At 36.1% G+C, this 24,170-nt stretch overlaps 5 protein-coding genes across 9 annotated transcripts; 2 read left to right on the top strand and 3 right to left on the bottom strand.

The window, feature by feature from the left end:
• Positions 1 to 731: 731 nt before the first annotated feature.
• On the bottom strand, positions 732 to 20,007 carry LOC114526211 (tetratricopeptide repeat protein 17-like). 2 transcript variants are annotated; one of them, XM_028547729.1, is made up of 8 exons: positions 19,915 to 20,007; positions 19,485 to 19,634; positions 16,650 to 16,912; positions 3,521 to 3,743; positions 3,162 to 3,271; positions 2,096 to 2,243; positions 1,313 to 1,452; positions 732 to 917 (listed from the first exon to the last, which is right to left on the bottom strand). In XM_028547729.1, the coding sequence occupies exons 3-8, from the start codon at positions 16,754 to 16,756 to the stop codon at positions 761 to 763; spliced, it is 885 nt and encodes a 294-aa protein (XP_028403530.1). In that variant the 5' UTR covers positions 16,757 to 16,912; positions 19,485 to 19,634; positions 19,915 to 20,007; the 3' UTR covers positions 732 to 760. The 2 variants fall into 2 exon arrangements, with proteins under 2 accessions (XP_028403530.1, XP_028403529.1); XM_028547728.1 differs by lacking the exons at positions 19,485 to 19,634; positions 19,915 to 20,007 and adding an exon at positions 17,910 to 18,169.
• On the bottom strand, positions 7,275 to 9,253 carry LOC114526207. The gene has a single exon (XM_028547722.1). It carries the CDS (start codon positions 9,229 to 9,231, stop codon positions 7,357 to 7,359), a length of 1,875 nt encoding a protein of 624 aa, XP_028403523.1. The 5' UTR covers positions 9,232 to 9,253; the 3' UTR covers positions 7,275 to 7,356.
• Positions 9,266 to 10,966, bottom strand: LOC114526212 (clumping factor A-like). 2 transcript variants are annotated; one of them, XM_028547730.1, is made up of 3 exons: positions 10,696 to 10,966; positions 10,253 to 10,432; positions 9,266 to 9,866 (listed from the first exon to the last, which is right to left on the bottom strand). In XM_028547730.1, the coding sequence occupies exons 1-3, from the start codon at positions 10,958 to 10,960 to the stop codon at positions 9,286 to 9,288; spliced, it is 1,026 nt and encodes a 341-aa protein (XP_028403531.1). In that variant the 5' UTR covers positions 10,961 to 10,966; the 3' UTR covers positions 9,266 to 9,285. The 2 variants fall into 2 exon arrangements, with proteins under 2 accessions (XP_028403531.1, XP_028403532.1); XM_028547731.1 differs by having other exon boundaries at positions 9,266 to 9,863.
• Positions 12,000 to 13,336, top strand: LOC114526213. Its single transcript, XM_028547732.1, has 6 exons — positions 12,000 to 12,101; positions 12,169 to 12,297; positions 12,418 to 12,498; positions 12,637 to 12,701; positions 12,868 to 13,068; positions 13,189 to 13,336. The coding sequence occupies exons 1-6, from the start codon at positions 12,014 to 12,016 to the stop codon at positions 13,276 to 13,278; spliced, it is 654 nt and encodes a 217-aa protein (XP_028403533.1). The 5' UTR covers positions 12,000 to 12,013; the 3' UTR covers positions 13,279 to 13,336.
• On the top strand, positions 17,719 to 22,877 carry LOC114526209 (dapdiamide synthesis protein DdaC-like). 3 transcript variants are annotated; one of them, XM_028547725.1, is made up of 4 exons: positions 17,719 to 17,792; positions 19,029 to 19,137; positions 19,995 to 20,226; positions 20,754 to 22,877. In XM_028547725.1, exons 2-4 carry the CDS (start codon positions 19,049 to 19,051, stop codon positions 21,369 to 21,371), a joined length of 939 nt encoding a protein of 312 aa, XP_028403526.1. In that variant the 5' UTR covers positions 17,719 to 17,792; positions 19,029 to 19,048; the 3' UTR covers positions 21,372 to 22,877. The 3 variants fall into 3 exon arrangements, with proteins under 3 accessions (XP_028403526.1, XP_028403525.1, XP_028403524.1); XM_028547724.1 differs by having other exon boundaries at positions 17,744 to 17,792; positions 18,889 to 19,137; XM_028547723.1 differs by lacking the exon at positions 17,719 to 17,792 and having other exon boundaries at positions 18,560 to 19,137.
• Positions 22,878 to 24,170: the final 1,293 nt, after the last annotated feature.

The following is a 24,170-nucleotide window of genomic DNA, read 5'->3' as shown; positions in this document are numbered from 1 at the left end:
TCAAATACCTATTGTCTAATATTGTTATGCTGTAGAAAGTGTGCTCGTTATTGCTTTGAAAGTTATTGATAAGTTATTGATAAGTCCTGCGGTCGATAAAAATTTTGAGCTCAAACGTCAAACACCTCTGAACAATGTGGGCAGCACAACATTGTTCCATCCTGTTCATATCATATCAATATTGCATCCAACTGATCGTATTTAGGCGTGTAGAACGACTAACTTGCTGTAATTAACACAATATAGTGGCCTCGATTTCGAGCTGTTACCCGTGCAACTGTAAACTTTAACGTCGTGTTATTCGGGTAAAATTTGGGGAGTTGTATAATATGACATGCAATAATATTGTGGATTTTTGAAACCCAAAAGGACAGGAAGACCATTTTCACAGGAATAAACGTAATGAGTCATCATATAAATAATCTTCACCATATGGCGCAGGCGTACGAATTTTCCTTCCTTTGGAATCAAATGGTTTCTTGGACTTTTGTCATATCTATACTCGATCATAGCATGGTTAAAACTTAGCTACTATAGAGTTAGATAAGTTATGATTCATATTCAAAAGTTCACCTTGCCAACTTTTCTACCAGGAATATGTGAAATTTCTTTCTAGTCAGAGGTCGATGTACCCCAACAGAATTTCCAGTGAATAATGGCATTGTAAAAGTGACAAAGAGAATGAGCTGTCATTATAAGTTGAATATGATTTTAATTACAAAAATAGCTCTATTTTATTCATTTCAATTTTACAATATGTCTATCTAAATTGTGATAAAACCTTTTGGATCTGGTAATGTTTCTTAAGTTGCAATTCTTCAGGTACGACGCCATTAAGCAATAAGTTTTCATCATGCTCATAGTGACGTTGCTTTTCTTGATATTTCTCCATTTGCTCCAAAATTGACTTTAAAATGCTAGATGTAAAAAACAATCCTATTTTTTAAGGCAATTTCGACACCCTGATCCTAAAGTTCTTAGGCTAAAGTGCATGACCGAAACATGCATTAATTTTCTTCACAAACTCTGGGATGTAAAAATAATTTTTAGTGCATATGTTTAAAATGTAAGATAACAGAAAGAAAACTCTATTAAGAGAAGGGTAAATTTGTTTCGCTATTGTGAAATATATGTATGTATTGTATGAGTTTCACAACAGACGTATCGACCGTTAACATGCAGGAAATGGTAGAACAACTGTCGTTAAAAATTTAGGTAATACAGAGAACTGGAGGAATATGCATATTCATCTCACGAGACGGTATTTGAACGTGCAAAGAACGTACGGTACAACATCCAAAAAAGAACTTACTCATGTTGTTGCTCCAAAGCTTTCTGTAGTTTTCGTTCACACAACACAGCGTGTAATCTTTTTCGTGCATTTCGAAAATCAGGTTGTATTGCCAAAGCTTCTTTAAAACATATTTCTGCCGAGGAATATCTCCCCAGACTCTGAAATAAAGAGAAGAGAGGATTGTGAGTTACACAAATAGAGAACAAATATTGAGAAAAAGAAATGCAACAATTGGTACAGTCTTAAACCAGAACCAACCATGCAACAGCTTATATATTATACTTTGATTTTATTGCAAAATTAGCATCACAATCTTGCACTATACCACATGCAGAAAACCGCTTTTACCTAAGACATGAGGTAATACCGCCCATGTTTGTGTGGAAATTATATAGCTACAAGGTTTTCTATTATATCCAGACTGTGCATCTGTTTTTTATAGATCAGTAGATAAGTAGGCATTATTTTATACAAAACGTTGCCGATTTGAAATAAATGTACGCTAAACTCGCTCGCTATTCCTATTAAGAGATTGTTCACATGATTCCACTTGGGCAAAGTCAAACGAATCGTGAAAAGATTTTAAGGTGGATATTCAAAATGTTATTATAAATTTCAATGAAACAAGCACAGGCTATCGTCGGGATAACTTCACCACTGCTAGGATTTTGAATGTAATTTTGATACATACAGAATGATTTCACGTTTGTAAATCAGGAAATTTGTAAATCACGTTTCCTTTTTTCTTCAGCCTTGTAAATCAGGACTGTGTAAAGATATACCCTAAATGTACATACTTACAGCAAAGATATTTCCAAGAGTGAAAAAGCTTATTCTTTTATCATTCATAATATGAAGTGAAGCTTCAACTGCCACGCTTGCATCTTTTGAATATCCAGTGTGGTGCAAAATATTTGCTAAACTAACCAGCGCCATTCCTCTTCCTTGACTAAAAATACATTTTGAAAGAGTAATTTAATTGTGTGAATACCAAAAGAATCACGCTTCCCAGTAAATAAAGGTCAAGTTACTGTTATGTTTGATTTCGCGGAATCCCATAGTAAAGAGCTTTAATTAAACCGCGCTAGCGAACTTTGTGTTTAAATTACTGTACACTGTAGCTTATACTGTATATACAAAACAGAAACGTTCACCATAAAACACGTTTTGCAGTGATCGAAAAAAGCGAAGCTGCAGGCATACACTCATAGCTGTTGAGTTCAGGCACTGAATTCATGAACACTGAACACTGCAGATAAGCAAGGATTCCCTGTGTGGCTAAATACATCAGCAATCCTCCAAGCTTCGATTCTTACATAACTGTTGAACATAGTTACAATAGTGTGGCTAAAACACAAAGTTCGTTAGCGGTTTAAACTTACATAAGCTCTTTATGCGTTAAAGATGATGTCTAGTTGATGTTCTTGTTAAAATATGACAGCAATCTTTACAGCTCATATCGAAAAAATCGCAAACAAAAGAGTTTTATAAGTGGATCTGGGTCCGGTTGTATAAAACTTTTAACTAGATTTTCGGTAGTTAAATCGTAGTTACCTCAAAAAAATTTGAGGTAAATTCTAATTGGCCAATCTCACCACTAAATATAGTTAAAAGTTAACTGCATTTCTATACAACCAGCCCCCGAGACTCAACTGGACACTGATCGTATTTGAAAGCATTATTGTACTGTAGTCATGCATAACTCATAAGAACTGTAGCTCTGACATGAATTTTCAACCCAAATAAAGCATATTTCAAGGGTTAGTCAATATCGACTTGTCTCAACGGAGAAATGCATATCTACTTAAAACTAGTCTCAGTCCTTTCCGACATTAAGGTCACGTGGTTGTTATAGTGGCAAAAATACCTGTAGGAATAGTACAACGCTCTTCGTAGACATTCAATTGCCTCGAAAGAATTGCCCTGGATCCTCCAATATAATGCAGCAAGATTGAGCAAGATCCACGAGGTCTCATTCTGAATAGAAAAATGTGTAAAGGTTATGTCTGCCGTCATTATGAGAAAGGTCTATTAGCACACTTGGAAGAATGCTATGGGTTATTAATAACCCATTCGAAAATCGGCGAAGAAAATAATAAAATATAGAGAAAAGTGATTTTGACGAACCCAAAGTTTCGCCAGTCATTTTGAACAGAGATATCTCGGCAGCCCCGATAGGGGTAGGGGACGGGGGCGACAACAGTCTCGCAAGATCCTGAAACTTACCTTATCTAAAGACAATTTTATTCTATGTCCAATGTTTTCTAACTTATATTCCGCAAAAATATGTCTGTTTAAATCTTTTTCGGGATAATTTTTCAATTGATCTCTTTTCACAAGTCCTTCAAGGTGCTCCATTGTTATCATACTGAATGGGAGATCAGCTGCACAGAATGGCAGGACCGACTGTTGAGGAAGTTCACTTTTGAAGTTTATATAATCCTGGTACCTAGAAATACATACAAGTGGATGAAATCAATTTCAAAAGTAGAGGAATAAAAATGTTCTCGTTTGAACTTGCCCAGTGAGGGATAGTGGGGTTAATCCCAGAAATGGCACACCTCATTGAGGAGTAAAATTATAGAATATAGTCTATAATTATATATATATATATATATTATTATTATTATTATTATTATTATTATAAGTGGGTTTATAAAAAACGTTCAATAGCTTAAGCTAAATTACAACGTTCAACAATAAAATTTAAGCTATACTATGTACATCTAAAATTACCTATTTAAAAATGAATTATACAAGTCTATAGCATGGACTATTGGACGTTCTGTCGTTCTACAATAAAAATTTAAGCTATACTATGTACATCTAAAATTACCTATCTAAAAATGAGTTATATAAGTCTATAGCATGGACTATTGGACTATCGCCTGTATTCAAAAAGCTCACTCACACTTACACTCATTGAGTGTGGCATATAAATTTTGTTAATGCTGGTCAATGAGAAAGTTTTCTTTCAATAGATGGAAAGATATAAGGTAAACCACTGAAAATCAAGCCCCTTTTCGGCTGGAAATACCGCCATTGAATCGTAATGAGAAGATTAAGATCTCCCACTCAATGAGTTTGAGTGTGAGTGAGCTTTTAGAATACAGGTGTATGTCTGCAACGTTCTGTCCTACAGAAGTAATTATATAATTTATCTTTGTTAAATCTCGTTTCTTTTTCACTAACGTTTTTCACCTGTTTTGGCAACAATTCGTGAAGCCGATGATTCGGGTCAATCAAATCTTTAATCAACAATACACATGCTTTATTTCTACGTTCTTCCAGTGTTTCCAATTTACTCACAGTTAATTTGCTGCTATAATCCTTATAACCAGTATGCTCCGGATAAATAATGTTAAGAGCCCTTCTTTGAACTCTCTCTATATTATCCCTTTGCATCTTTGTAAGTCCACTACTCCATATCTGCATACCGTACTCTAGAACAGATCGAATAACTGTACAGTAGAACATCAAAAGATCCTCAATAGGTGCTCCATACCTTCTCAAAATTTTTAAAAAATGTAATCGCTTGGTTGCCTTTTTTACAATATAAAATTATTCTGTGTTGGTCCTCCATTTCAGATCATCATCAATCCATACTCCAAGCAATTTATAGGAGAGTACTTGAGCTACTTGACAACCGCCAATATTAATCGCCGGTATATCTGTTTTATTCTTTCTAAAATCAATAATCATTTCCTTACACTTTCCTCCGTTCAACTCCATCTTCTCGTCTCTGGTAAATTGGATTACTTTATCCACCCATTCCTGTGAGATTCCAATTGGACTTCCCGATGTATGGGATGATACATCAATCACTTCATACGAGGTGGTGTCATCCATAAACATTGTTACATCTTGTTCCTCAGATGTGATGGGTTTGGATTTCATCGGGAGGTCATTAATTTTCAGGATAAAGGATATTGGCCCTAATTTGGTTCCCTGTGGCACTCCACCGTTGATTCGCTTTAAACTTGATCGTTCCCCCTGAAACGTTGTTATTTGGGATCTTCCTTGTAGATAAGATGCAAGCCAAGCAACTAGTTCAGGTCTAACACCATTATTGAGAAATGACTCGAGCAGTTTATTGTGGTCAATCAAATCAAAAGCCTTGCGAAAGTCAAGGAAGATGATGCGAATAACTTTTTTAGTATTATCCATAGCCATATGCCATTTGTGTATCAATAACAACAATGCATAAATTGTTGATGACCCAGGGAGCCCACCATACTGGCATCGACTTATCTTTTCTCCAACATCCTCGATGATCCAACTGTTAACGTAAGATTCTTGAATTTTGGATAAAACACTCGTTAAGGCAACTGGTCTCAATTCATCAGCAGAACAACAAGGTTTGGTTTTAGGAATAGCACATACGTTTGATATTTTCCAAATATCAGGAAAAACACGTTCCACTTTGGAATTTAATAGTCTTTAGACTTCAACTCAATCATGCAATGATCGGAATTTCCAAATGGGGCTAAAACAGTTGGCTTCTCATAAGATTGATGTATGTTGGTAAATACAAGGTCTAGTGTTGCATTCCTTCGTGTAGGATCTTTAACTAGTTGTTTTAATTGGCATTGCTTCTTGATTATTCTTTCTTGAAAGCCATTTCCTGTTGGGTTAAAGTCCCCAGAGACGATTATCGCTATATTTGGACTTTCCGAAGTTAGGGTGTCATAGCAATGACAAAAATAGTCATAGAATTTGTCAATTTCATCGGAGTTTAACGATGGAGGAAGATATACACATGCTAATGCTATCTTTGACATTGTTCGTGGTAGCCATTTAGGGCGAATTACGATCCATAAACATTCATGATCCACGCTAGAAAGATCATATCGAACTTTTGTTGGGATAGAGTCTTTAATAAAAAAGGCTACGCCGCCACCTCTACCATATTCTTTATCATTCCTAAGTACATTGAATTGTGGTAATCCAGGAAGGTGCACAGCTTCATCTGGTACGTCATTGGATAACCACGTTTCTGAAATCATCACAATGTCAGTTTTTCTATTGTCGATAACATGCGAAAGTTCATCAGTTTTCTTCAAAATTGATCGAGCATTTAGACTCAAAATATTACCCTGGTAGAAATCCTGAGTAAGATCCTATAAGATCTTATAGGATCTGATAGGATCCTCTAGGATCCTTTTAAGATCCTATATTTATCAGGATCTTAACAATTTCCTGTACAAGATCCTAAAAGATCTTAAATGGCTTAAGATATTGAGTGATCCTAAACAGAAAATCCTAATTTTTCCAGGATCCTAATTAAGATCTTAAAATTCTTACAGGACAAGAAACTCAACTGTTTTCATATCACACTATAAAAATTATATATTAAAAGATTTCTCCGAGATCTTATTCTTATAGGATTTCTTTAGGATCAAAATTTCTTCAATACTTTATTATTTATATATTGTATAGGATTTTTTAGATATTTATACTCTTATAAAGATTTTCTTAAGAACGTATTTTCTTACAGGACGTATTAAGATATAACTATTATATTCTTACAGGATTCTTCAAAATCTTATGAAATTCTTCCAGGATCTTTTTAAGATCTTAATTGTATTCTTACAGGATCTCGTTAAGATCTTACCATAATTCTTAAAAGATTTTTTAAAAATCCTATTGTATTCTTACAGGATTTTTTAAAGATCTTGTTATATTCTTACAGGATTCTTCAAGATCTTATGAAATTCTTACAGGATCTCTTTAAGATCTTACCATATTCTTAAAAGATTTATTAAAAATCTTGTGGCATTCTTACAGGATTTTTTAAAGATCTTATTACATTCTTACAGGATTCTTCAAGATCTTATGAAATTCTTACAGGATCTCTTTAAGATCTTACCATATTCTTAAAAGATTTATTAAAAATCTTGTGGCATTCTTACAGGATTTTTAAAGATCTTATTACATTCTTACAGGATTCTTCAAGATCTTATGAAATTCTTACAGGATCTCTTTAAGATCTTACCATATTCTTACAAAATTTTTTAAAGGTTCATAATTTTAAAGATTTTTAAAATTGCCAACAGTTTCAATTAGTCATGCTGATAACACTTGAGAACTGGGGAAACAAAACCAAAGGAACTATCGTTTTGTCTTTCCACCAAAATTATCTTACCAATAAAGGATGAGCAATTTACAAACTTCACCAGGTTTGTCTTCTCGACAGCAATGAAGTGAGAACCAAGATGACCTGAATGCAAAAACTCTCTCAGGACTGGATCTGTTGGCTGGGGTAAACCTTCTTGACACACGTTGTAATTTAAACTATGATAAACCCTAATTACTGCGAAACCAGTGTTCTCCTTCTTGACGAAAAATTTTACTTCTCCAAAATACTCGTCAGCTTCTTTAATTTTAACAAGAAAACTTACTGATTTCTTCTTTCGAACATAACTGGTGCTGTGATACACTTCTCCATTCTTTTTCATTCTTTGCGCTACAAACATGTTTTCCGTATTGTGTGGAAACTTTTCGATGTTTTCTTGAGTTAATTCCAACGGTTTAAAAGGCTTAAAGAAATGAACGTTATTCAAAAGTTCTATTGTGTCATTTAATAGGTCAGGTCTCAATAGTTTGTCTGCAAACTCTCTAGCATGAGCGTTGCCTTTAAGGGAATTGGTAACTTTGTGCTCCACGTGCTGTGCCACAGCCAGCTTTTTACATATCTGATCTGGAACTCCCCGTGTACCATGAAACAGCCTTTTAAGATGCGCAAGCATTGATTCAAACACAAAAGCAGAATGAAGGATTAAAGGCCCATGATCTCTAACTTGTTCGGCAAGGTGAGTTAGGGAATGCGAGTTGAAAGTAGCTTCTGAAATATCATACAGTTTCGGAAGCAACCTTGTGTAACTGTCGAGCATAGCCCCAGCAACTGAGATCATGTCCTCAGTAATGTTATATTCACATAACATCCGAACGCCAGTGACCAACAGCGAGAAATGGAAAAAGACCTCCGATGGCAGAATATCTTTCAAAATTGGAAGGCTAGCGTGGAGGAAAAAGGCCTGCTTTTCACTAGCTTTCCATCTTCTAAATTCTTCAAATGATCTAAACTTTCGCTTAAAATCATGGGGTAAGTTAATACTTTGAAGGCGTTCACTCAAAGCTGCGATGGTACGTTTGAGGTTGACACGACTTGGACACGATCCGGATAGCCACTTTGTCATGCGTCGTGTGAATTCTCCTTCAAGGACCTGATGCATGTAATCAAAAGTTAACATATCTGGAATCTTGAGAATTGAATGCACATTCGACCGCCCTTTTACTCCAAAAACTGTTTCTCCTGTCTCCTCAGCTATTTGTGCGTAAGCTACTGTATCTTCGTGTGTGCGGCGTGGAAATGGCGTGCTCGTATAAGGATAAACACGTTTATTACCAGGGCCAACCATTTTTTGCCCTGGATGGAGACAAGAACAGCAGCCAAACTTTCCATTGAACTGGATAAAATTAACAGAGGGGGCTTTTGCGACTAAATCAGCAACTTGCCCATTTACGACTAGTTTAAACTTTGATTCAAGATCACCAATAGAAATTGTCAGGCCAGAGCCTAAATGAATCATTTCTTCAACGAATTTCTGTTGAAAGACCTCCATATTCGGTTTTCGTTTTCCATACCAAATACCGGACATTATAATGTTCTTGAAAGAATATCGCAATGGTGGTGGAAGCTCGACAACAAAGCTCTGAATAGGCCAGATAGAGGCGCTGTTCGATCTAAACGCGGGTGCTCCATCAACATGCCAATAAAGAGTGATTGGGAAATGACCATCTCTTCGTACTTCAGTACTCTGCGATTGATATAATTTACCATCTAATATATCTTTGTAAATATCATGAGTATGATGGTAGGCCTCAGTAAATCTCTTAATAATATCCCATTTGCCTATAAGAATTAGGAAGCACATATTACATGGCTGTTTTGAAAGCGAAACTAATATATATGCCTGGTCATGCAGCTATTAACTAGCCACCTTACAGTGTGGTATAAGTTTACCTGATATTAATCTTTTTAGCTCTGGAAGAATGTCTATAACATAAAAGATGCTCGAATTTTCTCCTTTTGCAGGCATTCTATGTAACGAGCACTTTTCGTTCCTGCACAGGTCATCAACCAAGGGGCTTTGGCAATTCATGCATGTCACATATCTTGTGGAACTATACGCGAGCTCTCTTTCATTCCTCTTTTCAAAGATGTAGCTTGATGTAGGGAGGTTGGTGCTATCTGGTAGACACAGTCGAAGCATTTTCAAAATGCTGTCCAATGCGAGATTCGAAAAGTTGTGTCTCTGCTTCAAAGCTAGTAGAACCGCATTAAATTCTTCCACGGATAAAGGAGACCCCTGGAACAGTTCTAAGTATTGGGAGGTTATTATTTCATCGTCTGAATCATTTGTCTGTTCATTATCACCAGAAGAAGGTTCCATAGTGTCATCACTTGATAGGGAAGAATCGCTATCTGTGTGAATGTCGAGGTCGCTGATTTCGTTGTCTTCGATATCGCTGAAGCCAGCAATTGCTGATGCATTGCATTCTGGATCTACTAAAATAAGAAACATGCAGCTATGAAGCAATTTTTTGTACATTATTAAAGTACTTCGATACCTAATTATTGAACATTTTCCTACATTTCGGCGCATGGCAGTAAAGGACTTTGCTAAAGTGCCATTGACTTCTTTATAGAGAACAAACAAGAGAACTGTTTTCAGAACCTTTGTTGTTCCTATTCATTAAAGCTTAGCACCACCTTCATCAATCGTCAGGCTAAACTTTTTTATTCTATATGATCAAAATTTTTTGCCCTGCTCTATCATGCACACATACATGCACAGATAAAAGTTCGTAACATAAAACTCAAATAGTTTGTATAGTGCACGTTTGCTTATATATAATTTGTTCAAATAAACACATTGCTAAATTCTAACTTACCGCTCAAAGGTAGAATTTCATGAGTGGGATTTCCGCTATAAGTTCTGTGGTCTAAATTGTTCACGCTTGTGTCACAATTGCTCGTGTTTGCCAAATGGTCTGAATTGCTCGTTCGCGCACTATTATCATGATCATTGCACTCAACATCACCACTATAACCTTCTTCTATGACGCCACATTCTACATAATTATATATATATTGAATTTATTGAAAAGCATTTATTTATTACTCGAACACAAACAAATTATAAACATCAAATATTCGGTTTTTGTATCAACCTATAGGTATATGCAAATTTTATGAAACGAAATCCACTGCAACTTTCAGCAAAAAAACACTGGGGGTAAATAGTACTTCCTAAAGCTACATAATAGTACTTCCTAACTGCCAAATATTAGTGCATAAATATTGGGTCAGCATCATTTCCAGTGAGAGAACCTACCGACAGATTCAGCAGAACTGTCAGTCTCCTTATTAGAATCGGTATCATCATTAGAATCAGTATCAGTCTCCAGAGGCAAAGGCGTATGTTGCTTATTACAGGTTGGCGTTTTCAGTTGGTACTCGGCCAGATCTTCATCGCTATTAGTTGAATCTGATTTTCCTTCTTTATACGAACCGGAATCTTCATTTTCCGAAGACTCTTCTGTTTCTTCATTAAATACCTCAGCGAACAATCTTAACTTTTTCTTTGCTGGGTAACTCATCTTTGATAAAAATATTTTTAGCAATGGAATTTATAGTCATATGTCTGTGAAGGAAATGATGCCCAAGTGCAACGGAAAAAGTATTTCTAAACGCTGCCAGCTGCCGCGCGAACCCATTGTGAGTTTTTCCTGTCAGTTGAAATGTGATCTAAAAAGTCAAAATTTTTCCCTATTGGGTTTAGAGATTTGATTGGTTGCTTTCAATGCTCTACATTACGGGTCTGCTCGCGCGCGCAAATTCACACTCATCCAAGGTTCACTTCTTTAACGAACATCACTTGATTTTCACAATTTTGTTGGTGCATTTTTCGTGGCATTTGTTATCATGGCTGTTAGTGAACGATTACAAAAGAAACGTCTCGCTGACAAATTCCCAGGTATGTTATATTGAAAGCATTTTTACACTGTTGTATTTCAAAGGAATTTTATGACCGAATATGTGCGCATTTGCGCTATATGCATGCTATTTCGTGTGCGTCTCATTTTGAAAGGACTGTCATATATGAATTGTGTCTATGCTAGTATATTTGAACCATAGAAAATCGTATTTTAGGCCAATTCCTAAAGACACAATGTCAATGAAAAGGGCATAAACATATAGACTATATAGGGTTAATTCAGTATCTTTGAAAATTAGGATAAACTTAGTGGAATATAATTAGTCTACATGGTACTTAATGAGGTGGTCTCGCGAAGATAATATAATTTCTTAATACTCATGTTAATTGCGAAATATTAATTGTAGGCTATATAGCAAGTTAAAATAAGGAAAAATGTACAAGTTTGTCGTACATTGAATAGACAAATACTTTAATTTCCGTGGCGTCCTTTAGCGGCTTGTGCAAAGCTAATGGTATTTCACAGCTATAAGGGTAAAAGGATATGTGATTTAAAATATCTGGTATTGTGACCAAAGCATAAAACATTTTAGTTGTACCACACTGAGATAATTCACAATGTTATTTGCATTGAAATATAGACTATAACCCCGAAGCAGACTACTTCTTAATCTGGTTTCAAGGGGAGGACAAATATTCGATTGTGGAAAGAAAAATGATCGTTGAGAAGGACATAAAAGTTCACGAGGTCGCTACAGTTAAGGGAGCTACTGGACGATGGACTGGTCATGTTTCACTTATAGGTTAGCTATGTCATTATACTAGTAATTTTCCAACTCATCAAACAAACAATTGTATTACTGACTTTAGGAACAAAGATTGAATGTGAGACGAGACTCAAGTCTTACGAAACGATGTTAGGTGGAAATTCTGCAGGCAGCAGTGTTGGGCAGGAGGAACCTGATTTACAACCAAGGCCTGAGAAAAAGAGAACCGAAGGTATAAACATTCCCATTTATAAGCAAGTAAGATTTTCTACTAAACCGCAAGTGAAACGGAAATTATACCACAATTAGAATAAAATTACAACAAATTACTGACAAAATCTTTTCAATTTAGACTGTCGCAAAAGAAACAGAAGCAGAATCATGACATCGGATTCAGAGCCTGATGAGGAAGAACACTATAATAATCCAATGGGTATAAAATTCATCTATCATCATTACCATGCAAATGTCATGACTCTAGACGACATTCGTCTATTTCGCCAAGCATGTTGCTTCAAAATAAATATATCACATACAAATAGACTGTAACAGGTTCAGCATATTTTTTTAGAAAATGATATGGTGAACGAAACTAAGAAGGTCCGGGATTTATTGAAAAAATGCAAAGCCAAAGAGGTATCTTTTCTGCCCCGATTGCATGGCCACGAATGATTTATTAAACGTTTTCAAATTTGCCTTAATGCGGGTCAATCAATTCGTAGTATTTATTAATCATATAGTTGGTGATAAAGAAAGCTAGGTTAAGCAAATAATTAAGTTTCATGTTTTAATATGCATATAGAGTCAGCCAAGCCATGCACCAGACATGCATGATTTCATGGTGGAAATTGTCGGCAAACTTGATGCGATTTCCAATAAGTTAGACAAAGTTTTGGAAACGTCGTCACACGCGGAAAGGAGGCAGGTTGATGTAACGCCCAAAAGAAGGAAACTGGAGGAAATAGACCTGTCTCCAATCAGTTCGCATAGTCCCCTGAATCAGGTAAATATGCGCATTTTAAAAATAAAGTATTTGCAGTGACCCTGAACTTGGACCCGAAATTATTAGTTTTTTTAGATACTCGCACTCCTGATTTGAAGCCTTTCATTGTTTAAATTTTAGGGCCATCTCAATGTTAGTAAGTCATCGCCAGTTCAAGTAATGGAAGGAGAAAATATTTCACTAACTGACGACTCTGAATTCGTAAGATAACAATAATTTCCTTTGACAAAATAACAATCATTTCATTTGACAAAATAACAATCATTTCATTTGAGAGTAACTATCCATAATTAGTGTATTAGACAAATTGGTGTATTAAACAATCATGCGTTTATTCTTTTTCTAAAACTCTATACATTTTAGATTTTCAAAGGGACAAATTTACTGGTGGACGTTACCGCAAAGTCCAAAAAGCCGTCGCTATATGCCACGCAGCTACTTTCCCATCTCTTCACAGATGAAGAAATGCGGGAGGGTTGCGTGGAGCCCAAAGACAATAAGAGCAAAAAACCTGTCTTGGAACAAGACAAAATAAATCTAATAAAAAGTATGTTAATTAAAAATTTTCGAAAGTATTAATTTTCAGGGTATCAGCACAGGAGATTTTCATTAGTAGCGAAATCACTTTGAAGACAAGTGCTTTTTCTGCATACATTTTGTCGTATAATTGCTTCCACACACTATAGTGCTTATCCTGTTTTCTCTTTTTATTATGTCAAATAGAGTGCGTGGTGGTGAAATATGGGGATAAAGCCCTCAAAGGATGGCCTGAAATTCGGCAGAGCCTAAATCAAAAGTGCCTGGACAAAAGAAAACGGCACAAAAAGACTAAAAAGATGAACGTTAATTTGAACTCTAAAACTCAGTAATCTTTATTTGATAATTGGATCAAGTAATATTTTATGTAATATACCAAAATAAACATTAATTATATATATATGTTTGTGTTGTGTTATTTCTGTCATCAATTAAGAGATTCTGTTTAAGATCAAGCTTTGATCCTGCATGCATGCTTAGGATCCTAAAAAGATCTTTAGGAACCTATAAGATCCTGCCTAAGATCCTAAAGGAATATTTAGGAATTTATTAGATCCTGCCTAGGATCCTAAAAGAATATTTAGGAATTTATAAGATCCTCTTCAGGATCCTAAAAAAATATTTAGGAATTTATAAGATCCTGTCCAGAATCCTAAAGGAATATTTAGGAATTTATAAGATCCTGTCCAGGATCCTAAAGGAATATTTAGGAATTTATAAGATCCTCTTCAGGATCCTAAAAAAATATTTAGGAATTTATAAGATCTTGTCCAGGATCCTAAAGGAATTTTTAGGAATTAATAAGATCCTGCCTAGGATCCTAAAAAAATACTTAAGAATCTTGTCTAGGATCTTAGGAATCTTTAAGATCCTGTGTAAGATCCTTTAAGATCTTATAGGATCTTATAGGATCCTATAGGATCTTAAAGTAAGATCCTATAAGATCTTATAAGATCCTATAGGATTATATTGTAAGATCTTATGCAAGATCTTATGCAGGATCTTAATAAGATCTTACATAAGATCCTAACTAGGATTTCTACCAGGGTAGGTAAATTACGATTGGGTTTAAAGTTCTCGATCGTGCGTATTTTAACCAAATTTGAAGTATTTCTTGAATTGTCGGCATTCGAAGTATTTCTTGTATTACATCGGGTAGTAATTCGGACAGGAATCTTGCTAATAATTTTATCATGACAATCAGATGCGTTCTGGGAGTTTAGACAAGAGTTCCCATTGGTGGTTGTAGGGAGAGATCGTATCTCGGTTGGTGCGGCCATAAACGTGTTAAATTTTGTTTCCATGGTTTCCGAGCTCTCTTTTGGGGTCGGTCGTCGGGTAAAAAATGACCATCATGTATTTGATTGGTGTTCTTCTTCGTGTAGAATCCTCTTTTTGGTGAAAAGGGCATATCGTGTTTACGTGTTTGAACTTTTTTAGGGTGCTTGAAATCACAACGATTACCTTTTAGACACCGACTATACTATATATATATATATATATATATATATATATATATATATATATATATATATATATACTTTTATAGTCTAAAATTGATTGAGTCAGGAAGATGTGTCCAACTAACTTACCCAGAGTTGTATATTTGAACGAACATCAATGTTTTTATATTAATATTTTAAAAAAATTATACCGACCAGACTTCATGAATTTATCTTTGTCAACCAAAGTACGTACCATATGTAGGTAACCCCTATAGACCCGTTGACACTTGCGATTTTTGCTGCGATTTTATGTACGATTTTCTTCTTTTGATAGATGTGAACGAGTAATTAGTTACGAATGCTCTGATGTATAAGAACCCATATTTGAACATCAGTAACTAATTCATTCGTTTACATCAATCAAAAGAAGAAAATCGCACATAAAATCGCGGCAAAGGTTGCAAGTGTAAACATAGGCGGCCCAGAACTGCTGATCTCGCTGACCTCGCGCGACGCTCGTGTTGTCTGAACAGTCTTATATTATGACTGTCATAATATAAGACTGTTCAGACAACATAAGCGTCGCGCGAGGTCAGCGAGATTAGCGAGATGAGTTCTGGGCCGCCTATGGTGTAAACGGGCCTAATCACTACCCTAATTTGTACCATTTTTCTTAATTGTCACATAAGAATGGTCCTAAGATCTATGTTTGTATGACTGGATGCGTCTCTTTTTGTACTGGTATTGCAGAACTGGCTGCAGAAACTGTACTTCATTCAGTCTCCTAGCTGTCATTGGATGATATGGGGTCAGGGTCTTACCTAGTTCGCAGTCCAGGCATCCTTTTCCAGTCAGTTTTTAGAAGCTCATTTAGAAATGATGGCATTTAGACAGGTATTTTATATTTGGATACAATTTTTTTATTTGGGTAAAGTCTAAGGGTTACAGCTACAATTTGTTTATCGTTAGTTTTGTAACTCTCAAATGAATTTCTCAGGCATTTGGACCTTTTGTTCAGTCATTTCGTTGTTAACAAACAAGCTAGAGCTCATAATAAAAAGCAAGAATGTACTTTCTTGTACATACGTATAGTACATGCCCCACTGTTTATGTATTTAATGATACCAAATCTGGGAAAAAACTGGTCATGTCATAATTCCTTTCACAGTCTGTTATAAAATATATATTAACTGTGTCATATATTGTAATGTGCCACTCTTTCTGTATTTACAATTAATACATACAATAGAAATACTTTCATCTTTTACCTGCTTTGCTGGTTATGGTAATGTAACATTAAGAACAAATTAAAGATAGGATAATTTCTGTGCCTGTCACACAGATATTTAACTGCCCCTATCAGTAATGGTACAGCTACAGTACAGGGCAGGCCATAGCCCGGAGTTAGCTTGTCCATTAATTCATACATTACGAGACATAACAGATTTCTTTAAGTGATTGTGCCAAAAAATCCAGATATAAGTATAGTTCTGGATGAATTTATATAAATACAAATCCATCCTAATGTAGTCTAGTTATATATGGACCTGCAGCCATTGTTTCTATTAAAAAATAAATTATTTGCAAGATTTCACAAACCTTATTCCCAAGGTATCAAAAGGGATCATTGTGCTAATTTGCAAATTAAACTTTTTCAATGGTTTTCCTGCCAGCAAACAATCTTCATCTTCACTATGATACTTCATGACAAGATCCACCTTTTCTTCATCTCGTTCAACTTCCAGTAATTTCTTTTCATTTGATAATTCATCTTTTACACATTTTAATCTCTTCAGTTCATCATCAGTCCTTATGAAGATGATTAGACTGTCTGGTCTTTTTAAGTGTAATTCTGAATAAATCTAGAAAAAGAAGTATGGGATTTAGACAAACATAAACCCTTGTGGCACCAGCAGACAGTGGCGTAGCCAGCCTGACGATATGTCCTGCTATACTAATATTTTGGTGTTCATTGACTGTGAAAACAATACATTGCTAAAGAAATGAATAAATATAATAACTCAAAATTTACACAGCGGTTAAATTCGTCAGGTTGACTACGCCGTAGCCTGTGTGCAGACATATAATTTCTCTATATGTCAGCTGCACTGTAGCTAAGCCAGTGATAGACAATTAATAGGCACCCTCATAATCAGGGCATTTTCCTTGATTTTGGGTTGGGGTAAAAAGGCCCTGGGATCAGCCAGCCACTTCTGACTTCTGATGTTTAGTCTGACCATTTAGTCTGTTAATCTAGATGTTTCTTGAGTACTGAACTACCATGGTAAATGTAGCAAGTGGAAATATTGCAACAAAGTTCTGTGGTACTACTGGGAGCTCCTTTCTCCAAGAAGGTTAACTTATATTTCAGAGAGAAATTAAGGAAAGTGTCAGGAAGTTTTTTATTTCCACAGCTCTTTACAGAAAGGAACCAACCAAAGATACTGTAAAAACAATTTGCTCGATCAGCATGTCAGACAACTAATTATTCAAATTTATAGTGTCAAATACACAATTACTTTCTTCTTCTAGAGGAGTAAATGCTCAGATAGGATCTTAAAAGGAGAAAGCTTTGTCGTTCAATAGACATTTCATTAATCATATATCTAATAAAAATGCAATTAGTCACGTAGTCCACAAACTTTCTTCCTGCAATTAAATTGCTAAACTTCCGTAGTGAACACGCACTCGGGATTGTATTCTATTAAATATATGAAAAAATCTGGATCCTGGACGACAGAGGTACACCGTATATACACAATATAATATGTTTCTGAATATACCAATGCGGCAGGCTGATTGTATAAACAAATTTCAAACGTAAACAAACGAGCATTGTTCAGTTATATATTCACTAACCTTTGCTCTAATTCGGCCATGATCAGTTATAACCCAGTGTGTATATGTGAGAACCACATTTACGATTGTCAACAAAATAAAAGCAACGTTATGTGAATTACGATACACGGACATTATGTATCTCAGGTCATGTTTGAATAAGTTTATAAAAAGCTACAAATGAAAACCTTCCATCGTTTCTTTCCATGTGTTGTTATGGCGTTGTTATGAGTCTTTAATAGAAACCATCGCTCAAAAGTTGAACTACCATTTGGGCTCTGGGATAAAATGATTCTGATTGGTCGTTCACACCCAGTGTTCACACCGTTTAAATTTTGAAATACAAAAAAAAACCCTTCTGGCTTCCGGTTTGGATTATCCCAAAGCCCGAGATTGGTTTGAACGATTGTATTGAACAATCATCAATTATCTCCGTTTTTCGCGTACTTTTTTGAATTTGATCTCATCAGGCAGTTATCAGCCAGCTGGGACAGAACCAAGGTTTAACTCTTCCTTCTTTTAGTAATTCACAGAATATCCCTGGCAACATTTTTATATATCTAGCACTTCGCCTCAGTTGCAGAGAAAAAAATTGCTTAATTCCTTCACGGAATGCTGACTGCATGAATAAAATTATTGGGTTAAAATGACAGCTCTAATTTGTGCTCTAAAACATGTAGATGTTAGATAACTAGATTTTTGGCAAGTTAACCTATTATATCTGTACGTGTGGTGTAAATCGACCCAAATCAAATGCCTGAATATTGTAGTAACCGTGATCTAATGGATCGATCTCTGAAATAGATATTAAATTACAGACATGAATATTTTGGCACCCTGTGGCTGTGGTGAATTCATGCAACGTCGTCGCTAGTTTATTGTAGTTGGTTTAAATTTGTGATTTCATGGCGACTCGGTTCATGAACCGACTAAATATGAGCAAGCTGCTTGTTTTAAGAGCTAGAGTTGTATTTAAATACAAATATTCATCTTCTCCAAGAAGCGCAAGATGTCTCCATATGGGCGAATATTTCACTCGTGGACGCTTGAGTGATATCGAGCTACAGACACCAGTGCCCTTGGCTGGAAGGAAATATTTAGCAAGTTCAACATCACCCGGCTTTCCAAAATATCTTTCAGGACCAAAAGATGACTTTCCAATGTTGGTTAAAGCGAAGAAAGGTGAGCAGACAAGTATGAAACACTGGGCATTGAGATCAAGAGAGATTATTGATCAGGCATATCAAAGGTATGTAAACACAGTTTAAACATAAATTAAAATTGAAAGCAGCTTTGTAGTATCACTGGTAGTATATTAGTACCAATGTGAAGTACGCACCACATTCAACACGACATTCAACACGACATTCAACACCACATTCAACACGACATTCAACACGATAATCAACACGATATTCAAAAACACCATATGACTCATTTCCATCATTCAAACGTTCGAAATTTAAATATTGTTTACAACCCTTTCCAATCATTTAAAAAAATTGAAGCAGTAATTCGATCAATTCAAACATAAACTTTACATGTTTTAACGAAATTAACCTAACATATGCCCAAAAAAAGAGATTTTGTACCAACCTATTCATCGGTAATTTTGTATTTCGCGTTGCCAAGAACAATATCCTAATCTTCGCAGCCCCGATTCCATAGAATTCCTTTAAACTTTTGTATTTGATAGAGAATAATGCACGCTTTCAAACGGTATGCATACATAAAAGTGGTGCGTGCCTAGAAATATATAAAATGCCGTCTTAAAGTCAAACATATTAGCACGTTAAATGCGCACAGTAAATGACTATTAAATTCTTAACGAATTAATTTCGGTATGCTCTTTTTAGCTGTGGTGATTTATTTCTTCTTGTTATCTAGATCATAAGCTGGTCTATTATGCCAAAGTCCATTGGATCCGACAAAGTTGGATCGTGTGAACGGTCCTTTAGTTTTTTTCTATTCAAATTAATTCTGTTATTAACACGGATATTTACATATTAGCTTCCCGGTCACTTACCGATTTTACGCGGCCACTGCGTCATATCCTTTGCATTTCTGGAAGTCTCCGTGAAAAAATATATTTTTCGTTTCTCGAAGGTACGAGAAGGATGGTACAGCAGTCGCTTTATTGTTCCGTGGTCTTCCAAACTCGGGTGGAAAGGATTTCTCAGAATGGGTTAACAATTTGGGTTTTGAACCATTTTCCTATGTCGGAGGAACAACCGCCAGAAATGAGATTGAACTAAACGTTGACCAGGGAGCTTTGGATGAAAATGTTATAACTATTGAAACTCATAATGAGATGGCTTACTCCAACAGATTTCCTAAGGTATTAAATGCGTATTATGACGCTTTATAGGTTAAAGCAGCGCTGTAGAAGAGAAGGGCACTTGAAGGCGGATGCCCCCCCCCCTTAAAGGGAGCCCTTCCCTTCTACTTTAGGAAACTAATAGTTTATTAAGAAAACTATTGAAGAAAACTTGGCTTCTTTTTAATTAAGTGGAATCAAAATGGTATCCATAATAGATTTGGATATCTTTTATGCTCCTATGTTCATCTCAGCTAGGTTCACATTAAGTACTTCCAATGTGAGTCTTGTGGAGCTGCTTTGATTAGCGCAGGCGCAGCCAACTCATATTTTATATTAAAGGACTTAAAATGAGTTCTGATCTATCTTATATGAGTTATCCCAGTGACGAGTTCTGAATATCTATGACGTCGTCACACAATGACGTCACCTCAGTTATTTTTTACTCCACGCAGATAACAGAAGAATTGAACACTTTCCTGGCACTCTATCGTTTCGTCGCGACAGACCAATTTTACATTGTTTCACCGTTTTTTTTTTACATTTAGATCTTCACAATAAGTTGTTTCAACAAAGCTCACTGGGGTGGAGAGACTGCAATTTGTGACAATAGAGATTTCTCCGCGAAATTGGATCCAAACTTTGTTGAAAAATGCAAAGATAGAAAAATCCGTTACTGGAGTTGTCTTCACAGCGAAGATAGCGACAAAAATCTTTACCAAAGTTGGCAAATGCGTTTTAGAACCAAGGACAAAGGCGAAGTTGACGAGTTCATGAAATATCGTCAGTATAATTTCTTCTGGGAAGGAAACACGTTGTTTTACTGGGATAATGTATCACCGACTCTGAAGCACGTGAAAAGTGGCGAAGAATTGTGGTTCACCCAGATTGGAACGAGCCATTGTACTTATTTTATAAACACTCCACAATACGAGGGCCTGCCGGAAATGCCGAACAAGGAGTACCCGACTCACACCACGTACGGTGATGGAGAGGAATTTACATCGTACGAAATTGACAATTACAGACGTTGTAAGTGGGAAAATGCTGTTGCATTTGACTGGCAAAACGGTGATATTCTTTTTCTTGATCAGATGATTGTTCAACATTCCAGATTAAGTTTTGAGGGGGAAAGAAAAGTCGGTGTTAGTCTTTTGGATTACTAGCAGTGGATGATCTGTTTGGATTAGTCTGTGCTAATATGTTTAGGATTTATAGTCGCTCTATTAATAATAGCCAGAATTCGCGGACATTTGAGTATGACACACCAAATCATCAACAGAATCCAACCTTATGCATCTCTTCAATCGTTATGATTTCATAAGTATCAGTTATTACTATTTTAAATTTTTCGTACGTATACATACGTGCAAAAAACGCGACAGTGGAAGGAAACCTAACTTTTGCTGGTATATGTTTCTGTAGATTTTCCATTTTTAATTCATTGTTTACAAATATTTTGTAACGTATAACATATTCAGAGACCAACGTTATAAACGGCTAAAACTTTAGCTTTCAAAAGCAGGAAGAATAAGAATAGAAATTTTTACAAATCTACCTGAAAATATTTTGAGTAACTTAATTGTTCTGCAACTTGCAATCGAGGAAAAAGCTTCTTTTTCAAAGGCATTCGAGAAATTCCCTTTTAGCCCGAATCGGACTAGCGATCATCTGACAAACACCGCATTCTAAATTACTAACTGAATAATATGCGAAAGATGGTCAATGGCCAGCAGCAATTTGAAAACTAACAAGAACGAATAGCGTAGCCAGCCAGTTGATTTGCCCCACTATGCTAATATTTTAGTGTTCTCTGACTAAGAAAACAATAGATTTCTAAAGACATGAATAATTATAATAACTCGAAATTTACATAGCGGGACAAAATCGTCAGGATGGCTACGCCACTGAATACCCAAACTACAAACTGTCAGTTTCAGCGTGACATGTAAGTGTTTGGTACATATACAGGCCGCCTTTAATGAACTTGATTTATTTCTGTGCAAATGTGATCTTGACAATAAAGAACTTAAGATTGTAGTAGATATGAACTGCGACTTTTCTTAAGCAGTTCCAGGCTCTCATACGCGGAGACTCCCACTGTCATGCTCTTTATATTCAATTAGACCAAATCAAGGAACGCAGAATCGGCAACATTTGCATGTCGACCTTTTCTTGACAAATCAAACTGAGAATATAACGAACTCAGACGTGATACATCTTGCATAAAGATTTTGATGAAAACGATATCATTCATACATCGCAACTTCTTTGGGATATTGTGCACCAATTTGACAATACTGCTTTATCTGGCATGTTTGCAGATCCCTTTTTCTGGCGATACTTGATTGGCATGCGCCTATTCGGTGTAAGCGAATAAGAGGCAGCTCGGTGCCTTGGATAACATCTGATGCATCTGCAATAATATAAAACACGCATCTACGGCACATTGAAATAAATATAAATTAGAACAAAACAAGGTCAATGCTGCAATGAGAAGCGCTAAAAAAGCTTATTTAAATTTATCTTCGCTCTCAAGGCTAGCCACTGTAGCTGATTCGTCTATGACGCGCTAGGCGTGTGGAAATGCATACTTTGTTTCTCACTGAGACGTAACGGTTAGGTGCACATACATCATGGTCTCTATGGGGGCCGTAGTGCATCTCCCCCTTAGACGGCCGTTAAGATGTGAGTTATGGGGGGAGTTGTTCCTATAGCAACTGTCCTTGCACCTTTCGTAGTTGTAACTATGTTGCATGGAATATTGCAGCTGGTTGTATCCGTGCACCAGTTAGATTGTGGCATAGGCTCGATTATCTCTTTTTACATTCTTTCCAATTTTTTTTTTCGGCGTTCTTTCTAAATTTTTGTTTTAATACAAAAAAATACTGGTATTAAACACATATGGAACGGATACGGTTCAAAAAAAAAATTATATCGACTAAAAACCACCTTAATTAACCTCTGAATACTCTCCCCAGTCTTTGCATGGCTGAGTCTCTGAAATAAACAATAGCAGAGATCATTCATAAACATCAAACATTTATTATCAGCATATTCCTCAACCTTACAGCAGTAAAACAGCAAAAAAGACATTGAGACAATCAACTTTGCATTCTCGTTAGTGCCTTCAGCCCGAGAACTGTCGCGTTAACAGTCTGTTATACAAGTTTTCCGGCGGACTCGACCATGGTTGAACATGCCGTTTTCCGGCGAATTGACCATGGTCGAATACGCCGTTTTCCGGCGCACTCGACCATGGTCGAATACGCCGTTTTTCGGCGGACTCGACCGTGGTTGAATACGCCGTTTTCCGGCGGACTCGACCATGGTCGAGTACGCCATTTTCCGGCTATTCCCATAGCTATATTATTGATGTGAAATACTTAAAATCCATCTAGGGTTGTATCAAAACAGCAAAAAATCAGAACACGGTAAATTTAACGGGAACACGGTAAATGGTAAAACGTTTAAATTCAGTAGTCGCATTGCATGATTACTATTTTCTCGCTAAAAACACTTAAAAAACGTTTAGGCATTTAAATCTTGTAATTTCCAAGCGTGTGCCTTATTAGTCATTTTCTGTGCATATACTTGTTAGGGACCGCCTCCCGAGATCAGGGGAGGCTTAAATACGTTAAATTTATCTTCCCTCTCAAGGCTCGCCACTGTAGCTGATTCGTCTATGACGCGCTAGGCTTGTGGCACATGCAGCAGTAAAACAGCATCAAAGACATTCAGACAATCAACTCTGCATCCACGTTAGTGCCTTTAGCCGAGAACTGTTGCGTTTACATTCCGTTATACAAGTTTTCCGGTGGATTCGACCATGGTTGAACACGCCGTTTTCCGGCGATTTGACCATGGTCGAATACGGCCATTTTCCGGTACACTCGACCATAGTCGAATACGCCATTTTCTGGCGAACTCGACCATGGTGGAATACGTCATTTTCTGGTGGACTC

This window comes from Dendronephthya gigantea, unplaced genomic scaffold (assembly GCF_004324835.1).
Source record: "Dendronephthya gigantea isolate DGI-Jeju-01 unplaced genomic scaffold, DenGig_1.0 000037F, whole genome shotgun sequence".
Classification (NCBI taxonomy): Eukaryota; Metazoa; Cnidaria; class Anthozoa; order Malacalcyonacea; family Nephtheidae; genus Dendronephthya; species Dendronephthya gigantea.
This window is presented reverse-complemented; position numbering and strand designations above follow the sequence as displayed.

Bases quoted from the DNA above. Each gene is read 5' to 3' on its own strand.
- LOC114526212 (XM_028547730.1), bottom strand. From the start codon at position 10,960: ATGAGTTACCCAGCAAAGAAAAAGTTAAGATTGTTCGCTGAGGTATTT. The intron at 10,433-10,695 runs GTAGGTTCTCTC...ATAATTATGTAG, and splicing joins CAGTTCTGCTGAATCTGTCG to AATGTGGCGTCATAGAAGAA. The intron at 9,867-10,252 runs GTAAGTTAGAAT...TTCTTATTTTAG, and splicing joins TGAAATTCTACCTTTGAGCG to TAGATCCAGAATGCAATGCA.
- LOC114526207 (XM_028547722.1), bottom strand. From the start codon at position 9,231: ATGTGCTTCCTAATTCTTATAGGCAAATGGGATATTATTAAGAGATTT.
- LOC114526211 (XM_028547728.1), bottom strand. From the start codon at position 18,023: ATGTCCGTGTATCGTAATTCACATAACGTTGCTTTTATTTTGTTGACA. The intron at 16,913-17,909 runs GTTAGTGAATAT...TTCTTTTTCTAG, and splicing joins ATGGCCGAATTAGAGCAAAG to ATTTATTCAGAATTACACTT. The intron at 3,272-3,520 runs GTAAGTTTCAGG...TTTTCTATTCAG, and splicing joins TAAAATTGTCTTTAGATAAG to AATGAGACCTCGTGGATCTT.
- LOC114526213 (XM_028547732.1), top strand. From the start codon at position 12,014: ATGATCGTTGAGAAGGACATAAAAGTTCACGAGGTCGCTACAGTTAAG. The intron at 12,298-12,417 runs GTATAAACATTC...TTTTCAATTTAG, and splicing joins TGAGAAAAAGAGAACCGAAG to ACTGTCGCAAAAGAAACAGA. The intron at 12,499-12,636 runs GTATAAAATTCA...ATATTTTTTTAG, and splicing joins ACACTATAATAATCCAATGG to AAAATGATATGGTGAACGAA.
- LOC114526209 (XM_028547723.1), top strand. From the start codon at position 18,794: ATGGCGACTCGGTTCATGAACCGACTAAATATGAGCAAGCTGCTTGTT. The intron at 19,138-19,994 runs GTATGTAAACAC...CGTTTCTCGAAG, and splicing joins ATTGATCAGGCATATCAAAG to GTACGAGAAGGATGGTACAG. The intron at 20,227-20,753 runs GTATTAAATGCG...TTTTACATTTAG, and splicing joins ACTCCAACAGATTTCCTAAG to ATCTTCACAATAAGTTGTTT.